Source organism: Thermobia domestica, chromosome 4 (genome assembly GCF_964235325.1).
Source record: "Thermobia domestica chromosome 4, izTheDome1.hap1.1, whole genome shotgun sequence".
Taxonomy (NCBI): domain Eukaryota; kingdom Metazoa; phylum Arthropoda; class Insecta; order Zygentoma; family Lepismatidae; genus Thermobia; species Thermobia domestica.
In genome coordinates, this window is record NC_137457.1 from 287,189,709 (window position 1) to 287,216,299 (window position 26,591).

Sequence of the window (26,591 nt, forward strand, 5' to 3'; positions counted from 1 at the left end):
TGTACCCCTAAAAGGGAACGAGATAGACCACCGAAATTTATAGTGATCTATATTAGGGTTCTATACTATTATACCAAATGTTTAAATTGGGCAATTTCCAAAATTTAAGGGGTGGGCCAAGGCACTCCTGCCGGGGTGCACAAATGTACCTATGTCTTACAATAGGAAATAAACACCTGTATACACCCATATAACTATATAAGGTAATAGGACCTCATCCAAGGGAATAAAATGAGCCAAAAAAACCAAACATGTGTTTGTACTAAAATTTTGGCAATTTTGTACCCCTAAAAGGGAACGAAGTGGACCACCCAAATTTATAGTAATACATACTAGGGTTCTATACTATTATACCAAAATGTTTAAATTGGGCAATTTCCAAAAATTGATGGGGTGGGCCAAGGCACCCCTGCCAAATTTTTAAAGGGGTGCACAGATGTACCTATGTCTTACAATAGGAAATAAACACCTGTATACACCCATATAACTATATAAGGTAATAGGACCTCATCCAAGGGGATAAATTAGGTCAAAAACCAAACACGTGGTACAACGTAATGCTTACGTTTATATTTTGGCAATTTTGTACCCCTAAAAGGGAACGAAGTGGACCACCGAATAATCAATACCAATGACGCATTCTCAAATTATCCTACAAAGTTTAAATGTACCAATGTCCTGGACTCCTAATCCCATCATAGGTCAATAACTGATCACGTGATCATACTCATATTTCACAATGATTTACCCAAAGAACAATTACCAATTATTGATATGACAATAAGAAATGTACCCCTCCCAAAATTTAAGATTGGTACACAAATACACCTGTGTCTTATGAAAAAGTAATAAATCCTGTACTTATTCAATAATAAAGCCGGTCAATAACCTTTAAATTTTGAATATTTGGCCATAAGAGGAATACCAATGGGTCCTAGAAAACGTTTACCGAATTTTGTTATTTGATAATTCCCAAATTTAAAAGAGAACATAAACATATAGAGGTAATAAACCATATAACGTATTAAATAGGGGTCAATAACATCCGAAATTTGATTTTTGGTAGTTCTTTACCCATGAAAGGGAACGATGTGGACCATCCAAATTTATAGTGGTACATATTGAAGACCTGTACGAAGATACCAAATGCTTATATTAATCATTTTCTAAAACTGAGTGGATGAGCCAAGATACCCCTCCCAAATTTTTTAAAGGGTGCATCAATATACCCATGTCTTATAATAGGGAATGGACCAATATACATAACCATAAATACCAATGGGTCCTAGAAAACGTTTACCGAATTTTGTTATTTGATAATTCCCAAATTTAAAAGAGAACATAAACATATAGAGGTAATAAACCATATAACGTATTAAATAGGGGTCAATAACATCCGAAATTTGATTTTTGGCAGTTCTTTACCCATGAAAGGGAACGATGTGGACCATCCAAATTTATAGTGGTACATATTGAAGACCTGTACGAAGATACCAAATGCTTATATTAATCAATTTCTAAAACTGAGTGGATGAGTCAAGATACCCCTCCCAAATTTTTTAAAGGGTGCATCAATATACCCATGTCTTATAATAGGGAATGGACCAATATACATAACCATATAATCATATAAGGTAATAGGACCTCATCCAAGGGGTGAACCAAAATACCAAACACGTGGTTGTAGTAAAATTTGGCATTTTTTTTTTACGCATGAAAGAGAACAAGGTGAACTACCCAAATTTATCATAATACATGTTAGGGTCCAGTACTATAATACCAAATATATAAAATGAGCAATTTCCAAAATTTAAGGGGTGGGCCAAAGTACCCCTCCCAAATTTTTAAAGGAGTGCACAAACGTACCTATGTCTTATGAAAGGTAATACACCCCTATACATAACCATATAAGGTAATAGGACCTCATCCAAGGGGATAACTTAGGTCAAACCAAACACGTGGTACAACGTATTGCTTACGTTTATATTTTGGCAATTTTGTACCCCTAAAAGGGAACGAGGTGGACCACCCAAATTTATCATAATACATGTTAGGGTCCAGTACTATAATACCACATATATAAAATGAGCAATTTCCAAAATTTAAGGGGTGGGCCAAAGTACCCCTCCCAAATTTTTAAAGGGGTGCACAAATGTACCTATGTCTTATGAAAGGTAATGGACCCCTATACATAACCATATAACCATATAAGGTAATAGGACCTCATCCAAGAGGATAAATTGGGCCAAAAGAACAAACACGTGGTACAACATATTGCTTACGTTTATATTTTGGCAATTTGGTACCCCTAGAAGGGAACGAGGTGGACCACCCAAATTTATCTTGATACATATTAGGGTCCTGTACTATAATACCAAATGTTTAAATTGGACAATTTCCAAAATTTAAGGGGTGGGCCAAAGTACCCCTCCCAAATTTTTAAAGGGGTGCACCAATATACCCATGTCTTATGAAAGGTAATGGACCCCTATTCATAACCATATAACCATATAAGGTAATAGGACCTCATCCAAGAGGATAAATTAGGTCAAAAACCTCCGAAATTTAACTTTTTGGCAATTTTTTACCCATGAAAGGGAACAACATAGACACCCAATACTGATAGAGGTACATACTATGGTCCTAGGATACCACACCAAATTTTTAGATTTGGCAATTTCCAAAATTTAAGGGGGGTGGTCCTAGGTACCCCTGCCAAAATTTAGGGGGTGGGCCAAGGTACCCTGCCAAGATCTAAAAGGGGTGGTTCTATGTACCCCTAGGTCATTGACCCCAGGCCACGTAACCAAAAAATGGGCGCCGGGCGCCTGGGGGCGCAAAATTTTAACGGCGATGGGCGCCCCTTAGGTCATTGACCCCGGGCCACGTAACCCGAAAAATGGGCGCTGGGCGCCCGGGGCGCAAAATTTTGGCAGCGGTGGGCGCCCCCTAGGTCATTGACCCCGGGCCATGTAACCCAAAAATGGGCGCCGGGCGCCCGGGGCGCAAAATTTGGCGGCGGCGGCGGGCGCCACGCTCCAGGGGCGGTAAAATTTGCCTCAAGTGGGGCGATTACTACTCCTGGTATCAGCAAAATGTCATTTAAATCCAATCCAAGTTACGGAAGTTAATATGTTCACAAGGATGCGTTATATAGCATAGGACTAGCCTTTGGCTACCTGGGAACTCCGCCCCCAGTCCCCCATGTTTGCTTGGCCTACGGCTTTGAACCTCTAAGACCTACAATTCTACCAAATTTCAAGTTTCTTTTCGTATTTCAACTAAGAGATAAGATTTTGAACCACAAGAAAACACCCATTTAAATAGCATGGGAATTATTTCATCCCCAATAGACACCTTAAAAACTAAAAATATTCACTTTTGGCAATTTTCCTGTGGGTTAGTCCCGGAAGTCTACAGTCATGCCAAATTTCATCATTCTAATCCTGCCGGAAGTGCCTCAACATTTTGGGGTAGAAGATGACCCATATAAATAACATTGGAAAGACCTTTCAGTTCCCCATAAAAAGTCTGTGCGGTTGAAAATCTTTATTTTTTGTCATTTACTTAAGTAACGCTAACGGCAAAATACAAGCATACCGAATTTAAAGTTTTTATTCCAACTCCAAGTACCTAAAACGTGAGATTATAAGTCCAAAAAGGGGCTCATTTAAATAACATAGAGAATTTCTTCATCCTACCTTTTAGACCCACTAAAAATTAGAAATATTAACTTTTGGCAATTTTCCTGTGGGTTAGTACTTGAAAGCTACTATCATGCTAAATTTCGCCTTTCCACGTCAACCGGAAGTGCCCTTTTATTTTATGTCAGTTCATGTAGTTACATATTTAGTTAGGATAGATGTAACGCAACTTTGTGAACACATTAACTTCCGTAACTATGATTGGATTTCAAGATCACTTTGCTGATATATTAACTGCTTTAATACCGCGGTCCAGTTCAAAGATGAGTGTCGTTGGTGTAAGGGGGAGCTAATTTCCTTCCATATAGACGTGGTAATGATCATGGAGCTAGAAAGATGGAGCAAACGCCACTCGCAAGCTTTTGCACAACTAAACACAAACAGAAGCGAACCTAATTTCTGTACTATGTATAGTTTTTGAGATCTAGCATGAAACATATCCAAACATTTAAATTTTTCCGAGCTACGACCATCGTCACGCAAATGCTTTCTTCGCGTTTTTACCATGTCCTCACTTTTTTCTCCATGTAATATCAGTCATGATTTTTCTTGCAATAGTTTATTTACATACAGAATTACTTTGTGGCATAAGCAGTAATTTCTAACACTTTGCCCTCCTGAGATATTACGTCCCAAAAATGGCATCAAAATCACAAACTTCAACTTTCGGATCCCCATATATCTACGGTGCCAGTAGTATCATAGCTGTGAATATTTCTGCAGAATCTTTACATGCAATAGTATTCAGCACAAAACTTATGAACCCCACTTTATGCCATTCCAAAATACAGCCCTTTAAAAGTGTAATTTTCTCTAGTTTTTCTGGTGATTTCATGTATTGGTTTGCAACCCTGCATATTTATTTAGACGCAAAAGTTCACCACCGTGTACCTCAATCTCTCCCCTAAACATTCGTTTTTGTTTGGTGTTCGTCTGATTCGTACATCCTGAGCAACGGTAGTTTTCATAAATGCTTGCAAATGCAAAAATTGGCACTCCACGGACAACAAAGATCAATCACAATCAATCAATCAATTCAAGAACAATCGTATATACGACAACGTGAATGATGTTATTGACCTTTTCATATACAAGGTTCATCACACTCAAATGTTTAGAATTTTCGGAGGTGGTCGAGCAACCATTTTCACAATTTTTAGAACACTTCAGATGGATTGATCTTACCGCTCTCCGCTCTCGTAGCCGTGCGTGCTAGCGCAACATGCTAGTAATGGAAAATCGTTTTTGGCGTGGGTTCAAACCCTGCCCAAGGATTTTTTATTTTTTCAAAAAATTTTCATAACACTTTTTCATTAAACCATGGTTGAAAATAATACTCAAAAAGTGATTTATCGATTATTTTTAAATTTCCATAACACTTTTTCATTAAAATAAGCTTGCAGTTTTACTATAGGGATCCATAGTGGAAGTAGTAGTAGTAGTAGGAAAGGGTTAGAATCCCCGCAGGGGTTGGTTGGGTTCTGTTCTCTTACCCAAATTTTTCTGTATACTTTACATGATCAACCTAAAACAGCTGGCTAGAGTAGCGCGTGAACACTGAAACGTTTGGTATCGGCAAAAATGCGAGCAGGAGTTGGAGAAATAAGTATGCATGCTATAAACATTGCGAAGAAAAATATTTCGTAGCATGAAGATAATAATTAGTATTTTATAAAGTAATTTGAAGTTTGTGCTCATGTACCCTTACTCGTAAATAAAGAATAGCTTAGTTTAGGAAGTAGTATTCTTGTAAGTAAAATTAATAGCAAAAACTTAAGCTTGTATGCTTACCTCCGGGAGAGCAAACATCATCCTTGAGAGGACCTGGATGTCTGTCTAAATCAATGACCATCTTTGCAGATCCAAGAACAGTCTGAGCAGAAAGACGCATTGCTAGATTTCGCGGAAGACCCATTTTCACTCCACCATCTGATAAGGCTTCTATCACAAGGAACATCTATCAATAACCATAGAACATACAACCACAAGAAAATCATAAACATGCTGCTTTCTTAATTGTAACACCAGTAACCAAAATGTAAGTTATACAGGTAAGTTATACGTACAGTCGTAAGCGCCAAAAGTATAATTTTACAGGAGAGGCATTTAAAGAAATTTCGGTACAATTGAACCGTTCCACACATACAGCTAAAAACTATAGATTCAAAATAATTACCCTGTGTAAATGATATATGATGGTTCTTTCGAATACCGGCAGCGTGCTCATTTAATATGACGTCATCACGCTAGAAATATGTCTTTCATGGATATACGCCTGTTCGTCATATATGTAATCTAATGCATTTGATACTTATGCCTTAATTACTCGTAACTTTATTAATACATGAATGAATGACTGAACTGTTCTGTTTTTTATCCTAAACGAACTGATGAGCTTGTAGCAACGAAATATACAGTTTTTGGTAAAATGGGCTCTAAACCACTGTATTCAATAGGCTCGGGCGGGAACTGAACCCGTACCACGCTCTCAGAAAGCGAGCACATTAACCCATTGGCCTCCTCGAGATCTATTATTATACGACTGAAGTTTCTTATTTTAACGTTGATTTTTATAAATGTTTTGAATTTATTTATTTATTTATTTATTAGGTACTCGTACAAATTGCCGATACAAAGGAATTAAAGAATTGATGTAAAATAAAGTTGACATTACTAACTCAACTACAAATATCACGTTTTGATTATGTGGTCAAAGTACAAATTCTGCTATAACAGTTATTCAGTAAGTGTATTACAAATTTTATTAATAGTTTCGAAAAATTGTAAATAAAAAAAGTGCTGAAATATTGGCCAGAGTGAAAGGTCTTGATAAAATTTTTGACAATACTTGTCACGGATGACAGGTGTTGCTCCTGAGCACGGGCGCATTAAACCCTTGAATTTCTCGACCGATGTTTGTGGGGAAGATACATTAAGTTGTGGAAATGTGTGTTTCAATGCACCAAAGTATTCCTTTTCAGTCATAGCTTGTCATAATGTTAACTGAGGTGACTCGTTTTATGAAAATCTTTGGTCAGCATTACCTCCCGGATAATCGTCCAATCTATTTTTTGTCAGAAGCAAATTTTCTCACAGATTTAATACGTACACCATCCAAAATACTCTTATAGTCTTTAAAATATTCAATTTTCATTGAGTGTTTGTGATATGGAACCCATCTTAGAAAAGGTTACAATGGCATGGGATAAAGAAGTTTCCAGTTTGTGCCACGGCTGTCGAAATTTACAGATGGTAAGTATTGGAATATTCACTTTACAGTTTAAGTATTGGCATTCCTGTATGTATTGTGGGTCAAGATCAAATCATCACTATCGGGTAATTGAACACTTTCCTCTTCATCTTCAGAATAATCATCACGTTCGTTCTCATTTTCATCTCCGCTCTGACTGTTACTTTCGTTATCTTTAGAGTTCTTCTTCTCTTCTTTCAGTACGCTCATTGTAACTGTTTCCTTCAATACACAGAGAAGGACACCTATAAATTCTGACTTGGATTGTTCTGATGCAGAATCACGTGCTGAGTATTCACTTTCAATCATACTTTCGTTCTTATTTTCATCTCCCCACTGATTCGCTTTCGTTCTTACCTTCGGAGTTCTTGTCTTCTTTCAGTACGTTCGTTGGTATGGGTTTCTTTAAAGCTCCATAGTAATATCTTGCCTGGCAGCCAATATATTTTAACTTTAACTCCTTTGCATAATGCATTGTTATCAACAGTTTCAATATCTTTGGATGACACTACATTCAAAGAGGCATCTCTTCACCTCACTATTAGTCCATGGTTACTGTCCAGTAATCAGTAGAGAAGAGCAATACGTGGTTAATTCTCGAATGTGTTAATGCTCTATCTGACGGCAAGTGTTCCCGGATTTTTTCCCCCTATAATAGTGAAACTATAACCGCTGATTGTTCTGAACAATCAAAGTAGGCTTTACAAAGATTTTAGTAGCAACCATCAAATCATGTCGCATAAAAGCTGCATTGTCACTAAATAAAACTCAGTTTCAGTAGCATTTATCAAATATTACCAGGAAACGTAACTACCAATTATGTTACACATTTTACGACGGAAAGACGTAAGCGACAGCGTCAGCTGATAGAGTAAGGTTTGATGAATCCCCAGTTGAAATATCTCATTTTTTAAAATTTTGGCGCTTACGTCTGTACGTCATATAAGCGATGATATGAGGATGAAGTCTGCTCAGAAAAATAAAACGAACCTTCAAAAACCAGACAAACGAAACTGACTCTGAATTTCTGCTTGCCAGCATCGTGTCTGTGTGTGTGTGTGTGTTTGTGTGTGTGTGTGGTGTGTGTGTGTGTGTGTGTGTGTGTGTGTGTGTGTGTGTGTGTGTGTGTGTGTGTGTGTGTGTGTGTGTGTGTGTGTGTGTGTGTGTGTGATTCCTACCAAGCATTTTAATGGCAATAGCATCATCCTGCCTTGGTAACATTGTGAGCGTTGGAGTGAAGTTATGTTCCGTACTTCTGGTACTACGACATAGCAGTTGTTGGATACCCTGTTCTACAACAACTTATGGCGTACAAAAACTGACGAACTTTTTTAATGGTTTAGGAAATAAGCCTATTGAGTGGAAATAGAAATCGGTCGTGGATAAGGGGGTAAATTATTGAATCCCTACTTATATGTTTCCACATACACATAATGTGATAGATAAACAATTTTTCAATGATTTTAATTTTAAAAATATTCGATTTTGAAGCAATATTGCGTACACATCCTTTGAGGTTTCCCTTTGAGAGGATTGAGATACATATATATTATTTCTATCCTCTTAACCCTGTTTGTTCTAAACCCTAAGGAATGTAGATAACAGGGAAATCTCAAAGGAAATGTACGCAATATTGCTTCAAAATCGAATATTTTATAAAATTAAAATCATTGAAAAAATCGTTTATTTATCACATAATGTATATGTGGAAACACAAAAGTTGGGGTTGACTACTTCTTCTTCTGAACTTTTCCCAGTTAGTTACGATCGGCCATTCGGATCGATGTCCTCCACCTGTTTTCCATCTTGCGTCATATGCACTGTGACATCACACTGCACCATATTGTCCTTCACATAATCTTTCCGCTTCTTCTTTGGTCAGCCTCGCATTTCTTTCCCATTCAGTTCTATAGCATCCACTCGGTGAGCTACGTATTCCAAAGGTCTTCTTCTTACATGTCTAAATCACCGAAGTCTACTTTATTGCAGTTTTAATACTACTAGTCTCACCCTCACCGTTCTTCAGATCGCTTCATTTTTAATTTTACACTTCCGCGTAACTCGCACATCCACCACAGCATCTTCATCTCTGCAATATGTAATTTCTGCTTCTGCCTCTTACTCGTCCTCCAACATTTCACTCCGTATAATATAGCTGGTCTCACTGCTGTTTGGTAAAGTTTTCCTTGAAGAATCAGTTAAGTATCAGTTGAGTATCGACGAATAATAAAAACGGCATTTTTTTAAAATATCACATGAATAACACTGTTATATTCTATACGTGGTCCATCTTTGTAAACAAGATCACGTACTTCTTATTGGTAAACAAAATCACATGCTCTCTTACTACAACTATAATGTGCAAGCAGATGTCAGGCATAATCATCATCATCAGTGCATGTCAGAAGAGGAATCGATGTCCAGAAGAAGTTATAAAACACGCTGTAGGACCTTCAGCGGCATCAGTTTTGGCTGATCATTGCCTTTCTTCACTTACCTGGAGCTCTGAGAGATTTAACCTAACCCAAGCTTCTTAGCTTGCCTGGAGTTCTGTAGGAACTCAACCCCTTTCTTTGCTTGCCTGGAGCTCTGCGGGACCTCAACCTCCCTTTGCTTTCCTGGAGCACCGAGAATCCCTAACCATAACCAATTGACTTGCCTGGAGCTCTGTAGGAACTCAACCCCTTTCTTTGTTTGCCTGGAGCTCTACGGGACCTCAACCTCCCTTTGCTTTCCTGGAGCACTGAGAATCCCTAACCATAACCAATTGGCTTGCCTGGAGCTCTGTAGGAACTCAACCCCTTTCTTTGCTTGCCTGGAGCTCTGAGGGACCTCAACCTCCCTTTGCTTTCCTGGAGCACCGAGAATCCCTAACCATAACCAATTGACTTGCCTGGAGCTCTGTAGGAACTCAACCCCTTTCTTTGTTTGCCTGGAGCTCTGTAGGAACTCAACCCCTTTCTTTGTTTGCCTGGAGCTCTGCGGGACCTCAACCTCCCTTTGCTTTCCTGGAGCACTGAGAATCCCTAACCATAACCAATTGGCTTGCCTGGAGCTCTGTACGAACTCAACCCCTTTCTTTGCTTGCCTGGAGCTCTACGGGACCTCAACCCCCTTTGCTTTCCTGAAGTACTGAAAATCCCTAACCACAACCAATTGGCTTGCCTGGAGCTCTGTAGGAACTCAACCCCTTTCCTTGCTTGCCTGGAGCTCTGCGGGACCTCAACCTCCCTTTGCTTTCCTGGAGCACTGAAAGCCCTAACTATAACCAACTGGCTTGTCTAGAGCTCTGTGGTATCTTTCCCTTGGCTGCCTGGACCTTGGGACATCTATTTTATAAAATTAAAATACATATAGAATATTATATTGGCCTCCGGACTACAATTAGAGTGATTTTGTGTATTATATTTGTATATAACAAGACTTTCATAATAAAAAGATTGTAAGAGAAAATCAATATCTCGAGTGCTAAATTGCTCTACTTACTACCTTATCATGTAACCCTATGGTCTAGCTCATTGAATATTAATGAAGAAAAATTTTAATTTTTAAATAAACCTCGTATAAAAGCACTCTCGAGAATTTTTCTCTCAGTTAACAGACGAATATCTATATATGTATGTGCGTCGCGTCTGCGACGGAGATCTTGGTGATCCTCTCGTCTTCCCAAATAAGGTACTGGAATTCAGCACAGGGAACAAACTTCGTCTCTAAAAATTCCTACCTATGGGTTGTCATAGCTATTTTAACTTTGACATCACCAGACTGCATCGTGAGCCGATCCATTGTGTAGAAAGGCGAGGAGACGGGTAGAAAAATTAAGTCAGTCTCAGTGATGCCAATTGAAGGGAAATTTCCCATGGCGCAGGGAAATTTTGAGTAAATTTAGGAGAAAAGGGAAAAAGGGAAATTGCTTGTAATTTCTCAATGTTGCAGGGAAATTTGAACCTCTCTTCAATCATTTATAGATTGATAGATATATATTTACGTATCTGATTAATCTCATTAAAATTCAGTATGAATTCAACATCATATTTGTTCCAAACATAATCCGTTGCACATATTTCACATAAATTCTCACAAGTTATCTTGCTTTGCATTCGTTAATATTTATCAACATTACACATAGATCAACATATTCAGTTAAATTCGAAACATTACAACAATGCTTATTTAAAATCTTTTATCAAAATTAATCTTCCCATTGTTCAATTAAATGCAATGCAATAAGATGAAATATTTCTCGATTAAATTATCACTCCAACTATTATAACACTTTGGTTTTCCCAATCAGAAGATGTTTTTCCCAATCAGAAAATTGATTGTGAAGAGGATTAATCGATGTAAGAGAAGAAAATCTGCGTGTCGTGAATGTAAATATGTATATATGGGCGAATACTGGGTCATTAGTGTATGTGTGTTTGTGTAAATTTACAAATTTTCTGGTGACTGTGCGCACAGAATTATAAATTCTTAAGAATTCCGCATCTCTAAACTTTGTTTTGTGCTTACGAACATTCCTCGTGTACAGCCAAAGACAGTAGCAGCTAGAGTTTTCTTTGTAACTGTTCGTATTCATTTCAGTAAATATGGGAGTGCTGTTCTTAAGTAAGTACATACCAAATATATACTTAATATTTTCTTTGTACTCTAGGTTACATTAATATTAAAATCTATCATGATATCTAGGATAAAAATTAAATTTACATAATATTTATTTTATATTTTTTATGATTTATTTAGGTTGTCCGTCCTGGCCGAGGTATTTATAGGGTTTTTCCTCAGTCACACCAGGCAAATGCATAGATTGCACCTTTAACATATGTCCTGGCCTACACCTTTCCATATCCTTTCCCCTCCTCTATCGCGACGCCTTAGATACCTAAACAACAAATCAAGTTCAAATTCTGCGTAAGTTCAAAGGAAGGCTGTCAGGTATCTGCTTGTATGTGGTTATAAGATTGGGGAGAGGGAGTGGAAGGGAAAACGATTAAAAATACGTTTACTAAATGCAGTACTTGAACGGTTTGGATGAAGGGAAATTTTGTCCGAGAAAGGGAAATTCTGAAGCTTGTGAAGGGAAAACGGCTCTGAAGGAATTGGCATCACTGGTCAGTCTGACAAGTGTGTCCGGTGAAACAACAGCGAATTATCATGAAAGCTGTGTTGGTGCGAGTAAACACATAACATTTTATTAAACACAGCACACTAATACGTTAAAAGTACATCAATACTAACAAAAACGTAGTCTAAAGATGAAAACTCGAAATCTCAAGTCATTTGCACATGATTGTTAACTTTAAAGTCGTCTTAGCGACGAGGAGCAGCGTAAAGTATCCTGTTCAAGTGAAGAAGATAGGATGACGACAAGGGAATTCACCCCCAACCTTCAGGACTTCCCCGTGGAACCACCAAAAATGATCTTTCTTCAGCATCAAACCGAATGAGCAGTGACAGTGTGAGATTGTGGAAAACAACGATGTAACAAAACACAACCGGTAACCCGCGACAACCACGTCTTCCGCGCTTACGACAATAATTAATGGGCCGAGTGTTAAAATTCTATTATCATATTCAATCATTCAAATCAAAGTGCCTAAATGTAACGTAATATGTGTTCGTGAAGTTTTAGTGTTGTTAATTAAAGCGAAAAGTGAAATCTTGAGTATCCTTTACCAAAATAATTATCATGATCTAAATTCACATTTTCTAGTTTTAAGAAACAATCTAATTTACTTTTCATTTCAGCACACGTAACCAATGCCTATGCGACGTAATAACTTTCATATTATTAAATCGTATCGGCATAGAGAATACAATTAGAGTCAACTTTTGTGTCGATTCCCAGAACGTTCTAACTCGAATTCCGAACCGTGTTGTCCAGTGGTTATACGGTCGGTTTTGGTAGACAATCCAAATTGTTATTAAAGCCTAAAGGACACCCAAAAGATAGAGGATCGAATCCCGGATCGTAGTAAATGCCCAAGCCCTCCTTGGGAAACGCAGGACACGAACCACATACACTTATAATCAAGGCAATGTTTTGGAGAAAAACAGGGATATTTGGAATCTTGAACAATTTTGAGAGAAACAGATTATGTAAATGCGGGACTAAACCGTAGGCCCGTAGCCAGCCCGATTCTTTTTAGAGAGGACATAAATTAATACTGATTGAGCAATTACAGACATCAGGAAACACCAAAACACTGCTTGTTTTATTATTTATGGAATCTATAACAGAACTGTAGATTCTCTCCGCCTTATGTTCTTGACTGCTAACAAGCAACGTACAGAACAAGGCAGGATCAAACCCGTCTCAAATTTCGCATAGAGGACACATAATAGAAAAGAAGAAAAAAATGCCAAATTGGAGCTGCCCCCATCCAGAAACAACATAATATATTAAAATAAAGTAATTTGTCATACGGTTATTGTAATTTGGAAAATAAAGGAAACAAATGGAAATAAATTCCTTCCCGGGAATTTATAGGCCAGGAAAAAACCTGGGAATATTCCCATTTTTTAAATTCCTTCCCACCGGGAATATTCCCACTGCCCATCACTAGATGCACTTGCATGCACAGACACTGTTGCAGTTGCTTGTCGCGTACCATTGTCGTGGGGTCTTGCCCTATTATTCTATCCTTCGAATACACGCTTGTTTTGCTCGAGTCTTCCACACTTTGTCCCGTCCACACCATTACACATATGTTTTGCGCGGTTAAATCATTGGTTTTCCTTTTGCATTTTACCTTACATTGATATATCACACACCCCGCTTCTCATTTCAATACTTTACGCTATATCCAAGATTGCGGCTTTCAAGATGGCCACCAAGTCAGTGTTATAGCATATCGAATATCTTGATATCATCCTGGTGCTGTCCATCCTTTCCGTTTTCGACATAAATGGGTATCTTGCAACATTTACCTTATATCATATTGCCTCGTGATGCGTTATATTGCGGAGCATATCTCTGGTGTTTCTGGATGGGGCAGCTCCAATTTGACATTTTTTTATTTTTCTATTATGTGTCCTCTGGGCGTAGTTTGAGGTGGATCTGATCCTGCCTTGTTCTGTACGTTGCTTGTTAGCCCTCCTGGCTATCCCTAGTTATTGGCCTGCTCTACAGTTCATTAATGTCCCCAGTTTTCTTTCTGTTTCTTGATGCAATTACAAGTGTATCAGGCCCCAAGCTAACCATTGAGTTTGAAATTCTCAGAATGAGAAAAGGACAATGGGAAATGTTTGGTGCATTTAGCAGGAAGCATATCATTTCACGCAGAAATGAGTAAATTCAGCTAAAATGAATTTAATTTGGCAAACAAAATTGCAAGAATTTCATACCTAGTTTTGCATTACTTTTAAAATTGTCTACTCTTTCCCTATAGAGAGGACAAAAAAATTAGAGCGGATACCGTCCGCTCTAGTCCCTCTCTGGCCACGAATCTGAATCTGCTAAATGGAGAAGTCTGGGAGCCCTACGTATGATCTGTAAACCAAATTTCAACTATGTGTAGTACACTCTAAGAAAGATCTTCGCTAATCGAACATGTAGAAGTGTATGCAGACATAAGGTCCGTTTCCAACATATTTTAAAAAAGTGGTTTTCAACCTTATTTACTTGGCGCTCCCTTTAACTGCATATTTTACTTCCCACTCCTCCTTTACACTTGATGGTCTGACCCAGATGCAGCATCAAATTCTCAAATCTTCAATGGTAATAATAATAATAATAATCTTCTATATGTAAAAAAGGATGGATGGATGTTATAACATAACTCGGGAACACCTGCAGCAATTTCAATCAAACCTGATATAACATACAACGTGAAAAAATGTTATGGGGAAGACATCCCTAGCACCGAGATGTAAAGGGGATGACATGTAAAAATATGATCATTAACGACTGATTTATTGTCGAATTCATAGTTTTCGGAGTTACTCAGATAAATTGTGACATTCCAGGTGCCATTTCGGTCTAAGTTCAGCTCCATTGGCATGAGGGTGAAAAGAAATAAAAAAAATAACATGTCCAAAATCGAAAATGAAATGAAATGAAATCTTTAAGTTTAACGTCCCACGATATGCCGGTTAGGCTAAAGGAGACGGTGATAATGAGAAATGAGTGAAATGGTGGAATGAAGAAAGTGGGAGGAAACGGGAGAACCCCGAGAAAACCCACGAGCACGGTGTTTGTCCACCACAAAGTCCACACGGCGCGAGCTGGGATCGAACCAGGGACCCCAAGCACCGGAGGTGAACGCTCTACCACTGAGCCACCGCGCCCCCCTGTCCAAAATCGACTTGTCTATTATTTGTGATCATATCATGAGAAAAGGACTGACTCATTTGCAATGAATGTTAGTATTTAGATAATACAACTTTATGCTGGATCCTTATCATATCACTTTGATTAAAGGATGTATTCTAAGTGGGTAGGGGTTTTCAAACATTTATGTCAAAATTAAATTATCTCATGGAATTTTATACCAAAAATAAATTATCCCATGAATTTTTATTTAAAAAATAAATCCTCATAGACTTTTATGCCCAAAATAAATTATCTCATGGATTTGTATGTCAAAAATAAATTATCTCATGGATTTTTATGCCAAAATAAATTATCTCATGGATTTTTATCAATGCATTTTCATTGAAATGCACAGCCTAAGGAGGGCATGAGTTCAGATACTTTCCATAAATCTATTCTCGTGCAAAGAACGGGAATTTCAGCCAATAATTAGAATAATTAGATACCAGATTTCTAAGCAAAATGCTTATTTCTTTCCACATTTTTAAAGGCATGGATGAATGTTATATTTTGTAATACATCCTGGCAAGTAATTTTAACTATGGGTGATATAAAAATGCTTATTTATTTTACGATTTTCAATTAAAATTGCATGTTTGACTCAAATATATAATATTAAAAGCGCACTGCTGTTATTACAATGCTTCTATATTTTCGCAGTAAATCTATAACCACATCTCCAAATTATCCGATTTTATTACTTCGATGCATAAGTTCGTGTATCTTTTTCAATGACTGATTGCTAGTGTTCAGGTAGAAATTCAATGCCTCTGCTGTAAAACTGTTGTAGTTTCGAGTGCAAAAAAATTGTTAGTTGCTAAGAGAAGCTTCATCTTGAAAGTCTTGTCCCTCTGCATGTTGGACTGGAAAATACGGAAATCAGAAAGGGTGAGGTCTAGTGAATATGAAGGTTGAGGAAGTGGTTACCAACCAAGTTCTGCAATCACATATGTGGTCATTCTGGACTATAGGGCGTGCATCTTATCCAATGAATGCAAATGGCGCACAAGTTATGGAATGTGTGATAACTTGTGTCCAATTCTATAACTTGTGTCAATTTCCACGTTGTTTGCTGAGGATTGTACTGAACCAACTGATTTAGGTTGTTTTAATTTAAATGAGGTCTTCCAGAACGTGGTTCATCATACAAGTCGAATTTTCCTTCTTGGAAGCGAGAAAACCATTCCGTGCCGTCTTTTCAGCAAATGCTTCATTCACAGACACACCACAAATTCTTCTCGTAGCTTCTGCAGCACAAGATCCTCGATTAAATTCGAACAGTACAATTTGTCGGAAATGTTCATTTTTTCTCTACTTGATAGCCCATAGTAATTAGCCTTGAAAATGACTGAAATGGGCTGTTAACAACGCACAAACTCTTGTTCGTAACAATGAAGCTCCAAACTGAAGAAAAACAATTGAATAAGGAGAAACGAAAGCTTCATGCAGTGTTGCCAAATTAATGAAGGACGGCATGAACTTCTGCACCGATCAAATATCAAGCAGTTGGAAGCTTGAAATAATTCCTTACAATATTCACTTTCTCTGATAGAAGAATTTACAGTACCATCATTGTCTTCAAGGACTCATGAATCGGTAAAATTACATTTAACAAATTTAGTCAATTAAAAAGGTCTTGGTTACAAAACACTGTATTTCTAAAAAGCTTTCCGTTAAAGAAAATGTTATTGAAGAGGAATTCACTGAAGAAGAATTGTGTAATTCTTACATGTGACATCGTGCAACGTGTGAAACATTTTCGCTGTTAAATAATTTTTCGGTGAGAATCGCAGGAGTTTCACACAAAAAAATCTCAGGATGGTAATCACTGACATATACTGAAACACTCTCGAATAAGATAGAGTTTTAAAAAAAAATAAATAAATATTTCATTCGATTTTTGAGTTTTTTTATTTTGACGGTTACTTTTTCACTTTATTGTGTATATTTGCATGCTTATTTTATTATCTGACTAGCCTTGGCTACTGGAGGCACCAGACCCCCGCGTTTGCTCGCCCTATACTGCCTCGCATCTGTTACGCATTAGCCTTTGCATCAACAGTGAATTTCATGCATTTGCTCTTCATATTTCCTGAATTTGCTCAGCTGGGGACATCGCCCCCCCCCCCCGCCATTGCTTGGCTTCTGCCTCGCACCTCTTAAATCCACAATTCTACCGAATTTCAAGTTTATTTTCTTATTTCAACTATCTAAAAGATAAGATTTTGTATCCCAACAAAATGCCTATTTGAATAACCTGGGATTTCTTAATCCCCCTTTAGATCTCTTCCAAATTAAAAATATTCACTTTTGGAAATTTTCCTGTTGGTTAGTTCCGAAAGGCTACCAAATTTCATCATTCTAATCCTGCCGGAAGTGCCTGAACATTTTGGAGTGTAGAAGACGTTCCATATAAATAACATGGGAAAGATATTTCAGTTCCCCATAAAACCACTACAAAGTTCGAAATTTTTATTTTTACTAATTTACTTAGGTAACAATAACGAAACCGTACAAATATCCCAAATTTCAAGTTTGTATTCCAATTCCAAGTACCTACAATTTGAGATTAAGTCCAAAAAAAGGCCCATTTAAATAATACGGGAAATTTCTTCATCTTCCCTTTAGACCCTCTAGAAATTAAAAATACTTACTTTCGGCAATTTTTCGGTCGATTAGTCCTGAAAAACTACAATCATGTCAAATTTAATCATTGTAGCCGTACAGGAAGTGCCCAATAATTTTGGTGTGTAAAAGGTGTCCCATATAAATAACATGGAAAAAAAAATTCATTTCCCCATAAAACCACTCGAAAGTTGGAAATTTTTATTTTTACTGACTTACTTGGGTAATGCTAACGAAAACATACAAGTATACCGAATTTCAAGTTTTTATTCTAATTCTAAGTACCTAAAACATGAGATTATAGGTAAAAAAGACCCATTTAATTAAGATGAGGAAATTCTTCATCCCCCTTTAGACCCCCTAAAAATTAAAAAAATATTCACTTTTGGCAATTTTCGTATGGGTTAGTCCCGGAAAGCTACAATCATGTCAAATTTAAACTTTCCACGTCAACCGGAAGTACCCCTTTAATTTATGCCAGTTCATGTAGTTTTATATATAGTTAGGATTGTGTTTATAAATAAGGGCTTTAATAATAATAGTTCTCAGCAATTCATCTTCAGCAAAACCTCTGGGTAACATTGTAGGGCAGCATTATTTTGTATAGTTTTGTTCTTAATAAAACTATAGTTTTTACTCAACAGTTATTTAGCATTTGTATACAGTATTTAATTTAATATTTCTTTGTTATATTTGTATAGAAATGTAGTTTATTCCCGTCAGTAACTTGCTCGCTTCTTCTACAGATTGGGAATCATTGTTTTACGCAAAAATAATGTGATAATTTCAAGATGATTTTACTTTCAGTTCACAGAATCTTTCCGCACACTCTATACACACCAAGGATGTTATAAAATAGAGGATCTGCCCATATGTACCTTCATCCTATTAACTCAATGAAGCCTAAAAAAGAACCAAGCATCGGCACGTGTGATTGGCTACTCTCTATGAATGTTGGCTCAAAACATTGCGATCTTAGGGGGTGAAACGGGCGGGGTGGGGTGTGGCGAAATTGTGATGTACGACTTCACAATTTTGTTGTATAGACAGATTCTCATACACTTGGACTTTTTGCCCTTTTCGAATATATATTACCCATTTTTATTACTAATACCCATTTTTCCATATTACTCATTTTTCTAATATATATTACCCATATATTATTTACCCATTTTTATATAGATAAAGATATTTACCCATTTTGTCGGTACAAACCGGTATGAAAATGAGCTAACTAACTCTATAGTCTATGGAACCCAGAGGTTCAATGCCGCGTTTACAAAAACTCTCCATTGACTTCTATTCTTAGCCAACTGGATCCAGGTTTCTACTTTGTATTAATATTTCTGTGAAATCCATCTTGAATATTGTCCTCCCATCTGCGCCTAGGTCTATCTAATGGTCGTTTTCCGATTGGACTTCCAGTCAAAACTTTGTGACCGTTCCTACTTTCTTCCATTCTGGCTCCATGACCTGCCCACCTAAGATTCCTAGATTTGATGACCCTAACAATGTTTGGTAAAGGGTATAAATTATGAAGTTCCTCGTTACAAAGTTTCCGCCATTTTCCATTCCCGTTCCTCTTGGATCCGAATATTCGTCTCAAGATCTTGTTCGCAAATACTTTCAGTCTACGTTCTTCCCTCAGAATAAGCGACCTGTTTCGTAGCCACACAGAACAACAGGCATGATTATATATACCAGGTTATCATAAAATAAGTATCGCTGTTCAGAGAACTCTGGAGACGTAATCATTCGACAGAATGAAACCAAACTTGGTAGGAGCATATTTGGGAACATGCAGAAGAAATGATTGGTGCAGAAAACAAAATTAGTTCCAATTTTCGCCACCAGAGGTAATTGTGGCGCTGTACCATGTAAGTGCAGTGTGGAAGAAAAACGACATAAGTGATGCTAAATGATAAGAAAGACTAATTACCTCTCCAAGCGCTTACTCACGGCTGCATGTGTTTCGGTATTACGGGTTTGAGGGCCAGTATGTGCCAGAAGTGAATTGATGCTGATCCTATATTTGCTTGTTTTTTTTTTTCTTCCCACACTCTTTGCCTTGTGTTCAAGGGGTCCCGGGTTCGATTTCCGGTGAAGACGCATGTTACCTTGTAAGTCCCATGAAGTCGGATCCCATGTTACCTTGTAAGTCCCGTCCTTAGAACTCCATCATCATCTCATACGGTTCTAGTCGCCATGCATTTTCCTTGCTCAGGGAGCTTCATGTCAAAGACCTACCTATGGGCAGAACCCCACATCATCATCATCACTCATAACACATAACTACACCACGGGATTATTAATAGGAGTACAAATCAATGCCACACGCAGGGCCGGATTTCCCAACAGGCTCGGGCCTATGGGCGCAAGCTCTCAGGGGGTGCACGGCCGAGAGAAAAAATTAAAAAATATCTAGAAATAAAAATAAATAGCCATAACTTAACATATTTTTTGAATTGATTAAAAAAATCAGGCTAATAAAGTATTCTGATTTTGAAGTTCATTGGAACAAATAATTGTTGGTAAAGTTAAACTATTTTTCAACATTATGCATCAACTTCGTTACAACATTGATCTCAAACACGGGAGAACTGGCTGTAAGGATGTCGTTGAGCGGTACGCATCGTTGAGCGGCAATCTCGTAATCGAACGGAAAAATGTCATTTTTTATAGTAGTACAATTTACTATTTGTACATACAAAATATCTAGTTTTATTTTAAAACACAGTTTTTGTGTCACGTTATCAAAATACTTCATGTAAACTGTGTTTCTGAGATTAAAACTATTTTATAATGTATTATAGAGTTTTATTTATTTATTTATTTGCTCAAATGGCTAAATTGAACAAAACCAAAGTTATTCACCAATCTTTTGTTAATATATTAACGGTATTTTGTTAAGCCCAGAACCAAGTAAATTCCTCAAAAAACTTGCAATGATAAAATTGCATCGTGGAGTAGTGTTTAACCAATTAACATATAGGCCTGATATAATTTTTTAATAAAGGTTTTTAGGAAAGTAACTTTAACGAGACTAGGGAGCGGAAAAATTAATGGGCCTAGGGGCGCCAAAATGCTACATCCGGCCCTGGTCACGCGTCGCACGGGGTATAATTACGGCCTTCCTTTCATTGAATATCAATAATATCATTTGTCTTCCATACCACACTTACCATACTTAACACTGAACAGAAACACAATAGCCTCTAGAGGCGAGATTTGACACTAATCTTTTCCTGGAATTTTGGAGGGAGCTTGTATTTTAGGGATCACAGGAAAGAGTTCATTTTTGTAAGATATCCAAGAATTTTAAAAGGACGCTTCATTTCGAAAGGCTCCACCCCCGTAAATCCGCCACTGACCACGGGGTATTAATAGCATTGGTAATCAATGCCACGAGATCCACAGGCGAGGTAGTCACAGCTTTTCTTATGATTTAGCATCAATAGTGTCGTTTTTCTTCCACGCTGCACTTACTTGGTGTTGTACAGCGCCACAATCACCTCTGGTGGCGAAAATTGGAACTAATTTTGCTTTCTACGCCAATCGCTTCTGCATGCTTCCAAATGTACTCCTAGCAGGTTTGGCAGCATTCTGTCAAGTGGTTATTTCTCCAGAGTTCTCTGAACAGCGATACTTATTTTATGATAACCTGGTACTTTAAGCTTCAAATTCCTCGACAGAGTTCACAATGACAAAATATTTTGAACCGATTAATAACACGAATTCCCTGCTTTTAGTCGACATTTGATTTCTTCGTGAATATAGTTTTGGTCTGTTAATACTGATCGTAGATATTTGAAAGTATCCACTTTATCAAAAGTACTATTTGATGTTCTAACCCATCCATAATTTGCAGTACCAAAATGGGCTAAAATCTTTAAAAGTCTTTATCTGAAAATTGAGTTTTTGGAAGTTTGAAGTTTTCTTGCCTTTCTCTAAACACACACACACACACACACACACACACACATATATATATATATATATATATATATATATATATATATATATATATATATATATATACAGTGGCGTATTTACGATTTTGTTTCGGGGGGGGAAATGTGAAAATTCTGCAAGATATTTCCTTTACTTTACTATACTAAGTAAGATTTCGGGGGGCTTAAGCCCGGAAGCCACCCCCCTAAATACGCCACTGTGTATATATTAGGGATGGCCAAATTTTTCCGGAATCCGGATTCCGGAAATTTTGTTTTCGGAATCGGAAAATTTACTTTCCGGAATTCGGAAAAATTCCGGATTTCGGAAAAATTCCGGAATTCGGAAAAATTCCGGATTTCGGAAAAATTCCGGAATTCAGAAAAAATCCGGATTTCGGAAAAATTCCGGATTTCGGAAAAATTCCGACATTCGGAAAAAATCCGGAATTTAGAAAAATCGGAATTTTTCCGAGATCCGGAATTTTTCCGATTTTACTTTCCGGATTCCGGAAAGTAAAAATTCTGGAATTGGCCATCCTTAGCTAGTAGCTGTTAAAAGAGAAACACAATAATGAATAGGCTATATATACTGTATTAATTTCTTGTAGTTGGATATGTCTTTATCATTTACGTAGGCAATTGCTACTGCAGTTATTTACTACTTTATGAGAAAGGTCTTATTTTCACACAAAAAAAAGTCGCCGGTATGTCTCAAACATTATCGCGTTCCCACCTGCAGCTGCTCCAAAGCACTGCAAACTACTTTTTAACCAGACGAAAGGCAGTGAAGGAAAATAAATCTCAACAAATATTCTAATAACAGTCGCTTATTGTCAACATACCTACAGGGAGCGCAGACAGTGTTCGTACACCGTGCATACTTTATATTGAAAACAGCTAGCATGAGAACGGGAGGTGGAAAATATATATATAACCAGAATTAAGACTACACATTCATACATTTTATTTCTATATACAAGAGAAAGGTCAAACAAACACAATCACTGTTTTGTTCAGAAGAAAAGAGAGAATTCCTTTTTTGTAAACGCAAAAAGTCACCGTACACTTATGCTTGAATTAATGCTTATAAAGTATATTACGTTATTTAATATTTTGTGAGATTACCCTGTGCGTTAATGATTGTCTGTAGTCTTCCTGGCATTGATTTCACCTGTAGTAGTTCGTAGTTCTGTAGCTTCGGGACTGATTATGTCCCATTCTTCTTGAATAGCTTTTCTTAGGCCTTCTTTAGTAGACAAGCTGTGCCTTCTGATTCTTGTCTCCAGAACAGATCATAGATGTTCTATGGGGTTCATGTCTGGGGATTGGGGAAGGTGTGCGAAGCTGTTTCAAGGTATTATAGAGTCAGGGGCGGATCCAGAGGGGGGCGATCACCCCACCCCCCACAAGAGGAAACTCTTATTTTATATATAAATAAACCCATCCATAACAAGTTTGGAGCTCTTAAAAGTAGCAGTATTACCGCCGACCGCCCCCCCCCCAGAAGTCCGTCCTGGATCCGCCCCTGGCAAACCTTGCAGACAGGCCTTGTTCAACAGTACAAACAATAATTGCGATGTATAATGTTTCTATCACTGTGCGAAACCATAAAAAAAATAATAATAAAAATAATAATAATAATAATAAAAAAAGAACTGAAAGACCAAGAGTGTTGAGTGAACAAGTTAAACGTTACATTATTAGGGAAAGAATAAAGGTTCCAAAAAGTAGTGCTGTGCAATTGGCAACGGATCTGGAAACACGCGGTGGCGGAATATTTGCAGGGTATCATGGTCGGATAGCCAGGAAAATGTTCTGGGTGAACAAGACAAATCGTATAAAGAGACTAAAGTTTGAAAAAGAGTATAAAGATAAGGGATCAGGCTTCTTTCTGGAATAGGGCCATATTTTCGGACGAAAATAAATTTAATTTTATCGAGTCCAATGGGAGGCGTATGGTATGGCGCAAGGTGAATACAGAGATGAATCCTCAAAATCTCGTCCCTAAAGTAAGACATGGAGGAGGGTCTGTGCTCGTCTGGGGTTGTATGAGTGCCTCAGGAGTGGGTCGTCTCCACCTTATCGATGGAGTGATGATCCACAAAGTGTATATTAACATATTAAAGGAATATCTCCATACTAGTGCCAGAAGATGGTTCTTGAAAACAATTTATTGTTCAGCAAGACAACGACTCCAAACATACAGCGGAAAATACTCGGTTGTGGCTACTCTATACAGGGGCGGATCCAGGACGGACTTCTGGGGAAGGGGCGGTCGGCAGTAATACTGCTACTTTTAAGAGCTCCAAACTTGTTATGGATGGGTTTATTTATATATAAAATAAGAAAGTTTCCTCTTGTGGGGGGGGGGCGATGGCCCCGATCGCCCCCCTCTGGATCTGCCCCTGAGGTTTGCTATCTTTCTCAAAGACTTACCCTTCTTATGCACTTTAATAATTACTTTTCTTGTCTCCTCATTTGTTTCTGTTCGGTTGCTTCCCATTTCGACAGCCCACCGTGCAGTTTTTTCACTCCTATTCACAACTAAACTCATTTTGTTACTCGTCATGCTATACAGAGGTGTATACTCAGGTGAATACTAGTGAACCCCAGTTGTGGTATCTTTGTTTCGTATTCGTACGTCAGGTGTACGATCACTTTTTGCGTCTATTCTATACATTTTCTACGGAATTTATTTACTTTCTGACCATTAAACTTGTCTTTGTGGTTCTTTATTGATATATTCATAAAGCTTAGTTTTCATTATTCATATTGTGCGTGTTATTACACTTCTTAAATTTTCTGTTTCTTTTTCGCAGGCATTCTCGTTTCAATAGCATAGGTGTACGAACACTTTCTGCGCTCACTGTATGTACAGTAAATACAAATTTATAATTTTTGACTTTACGAAGTATACAATGTAATTGTTCAATAATTAACATAAGCAGGCATTCATTAATTTACATTAATATAATAGTTAACAAAACTAATAAGCGGGTGATTGATGACTCAGTGGTAGAGTTTTCATCTATGGTATTCTAACCCAGGACATGTGGGTTTTCGATGGCTAATTTTGTGTTCGAAAATTTTCCCGGTGGTACTCTTGGTTCCCTTTCTTATATTTGTTCCATCATCACTCATTAACGAATTTAGTTTATCAAAACTCTATAGCCATATATTCATTCTGTCCGTCAGTGAAACAAACAGTCTCAAGAACTATCTGATGGATTACCAATCAATTTTGGCCATGATGTACAGAGTCAATAGTTAAGAATCGAGTTCCCTGATGAATGTAATATTCAAACCGGAAGCGGTACAAATCAACCGTTTCCGGTTTTAACGTTAATCATTATATAGTAAATATGGTAATAGATAGCGAGAAGCGGTTTCCAGTAATCGACATATATAACATTCATGTAGATAGAATGTTACCCAATTTGTGTATCTGCTGAAAATAATGAGCTTAGGTATTTAGAGAGCATTTTCCGCTTTAGAAAATGTGTGCTTGGTAAAGAATGTAGAGAATTAGCTGAGTCAGGCACGTAGCTAGAATATGGTAATAGGAAGGGGGGGGGGGATCTGTCACGAAATACTGTGGTTATTTACCAGGGGTTCAATCATTCTAAACTATTTTATTGGCAACATATATTGGTTCGTTTAGCCAAGATTTCTAATGGGTGCATGATATGAAACACTGTGGTTACACACCAGAGGCTCGATCAATCTAAATATTTTACTGACAACATACCCATATTGATTGGTTAGGACAATAAAATGAGGATATATTAGTAAGTATTTTAATAAGAAGCTATGAAGAAATCTCGAGTAAAAGAATATAAAAAAAGTATTGAAAAAGATATCGTCTTCCGAGGTCATTCGAACGGTGTCGAGAATTTTGCGTTTGGGAAATTTGCGCCCTACCTCAAGAACAGGGAAAATTGCGCCTGCGATGTACCTCCACCGGGAAGTTTGAGCCCTGCGAAATAAAATAAACTATTGGAGCTTATGCATTTCCTCGGAGGGGCTGACATTACAGCATAAACAATCCTCCCCCCACAACCATGCCATTTGTCATTTATTTTCATTGTGGCTATATAAGGGAAGAATAAACTTCAATATAAGCCAAAAGAACACAACGGATCAACGCAATCACTGCTTCTTCCAGAGATGATTTTGGGGGAACACTGGCCTCCCCAGAGTTCTCAGAGTGCCCCCTCGGAGGAGACCAAAATAATACGTCTATAATATAATAATAAATAGAATAGTACCAACAGTGACCCCCCTCCGGAATACTAAATGTGCCCCCCGGAACATTTTTCCTGAAAGAACGACTGAACGCAATTGTGTGTTTGAAGTGTAATTCCAGCAAGTAAACACACTGTACATAGTTTTCTTGATAATATTACTGAACTGATTTTACATTCACTTTACATTTTCTTTTCTATATTTTGTGTCCTGAAAAGCCAAACAACTCGCAAGGATTGTGAACAGAGATATCTGGGTAGAGCCAAACAGCCTTTTGTAGATTAAATTATACTCTTTGATTATATTAATAAATAATTATATATCAGTCATTTATACTTTTATTGTAAATTTTGTAGTATAATGAAAAATTGTATTTGTATGGATTGCCCTTTAGTGAACTAAAATTGTATTTTTTTCGTTTGTTCGGAATATTATAACGGATGGAGTAACTCACTGAGACGATGAGAGGCAAGCCTAGTTCAAGTGCGAGTGGAAGTTAC

General features: G+C 37.4%; 1 protein-coding gene across 1 annotated transcript in view; it reads right to left on the reverse strand.

The window, feature by feature from the left end:
• Nucleotides 1-26,591, reverse strand: part of LOC145684139 (pyrroline-5-carboxylate reductase 1, mitochondrial-like) — a 68,098-nt gene that overhangs the window by 13,860 nt on the left and 27,647 nt on the right. Inside the window, exon 6 of the mRNA XM_081756066.1 lies at nt 5,496-5,661. Coding sequence (XP_081612192.1) covers nt 5,496-5,661 — 166 coding nt within the window. The remainder of the gene's footprint in view (nt 1-5,495; nt 5,662-26,591) is intronic.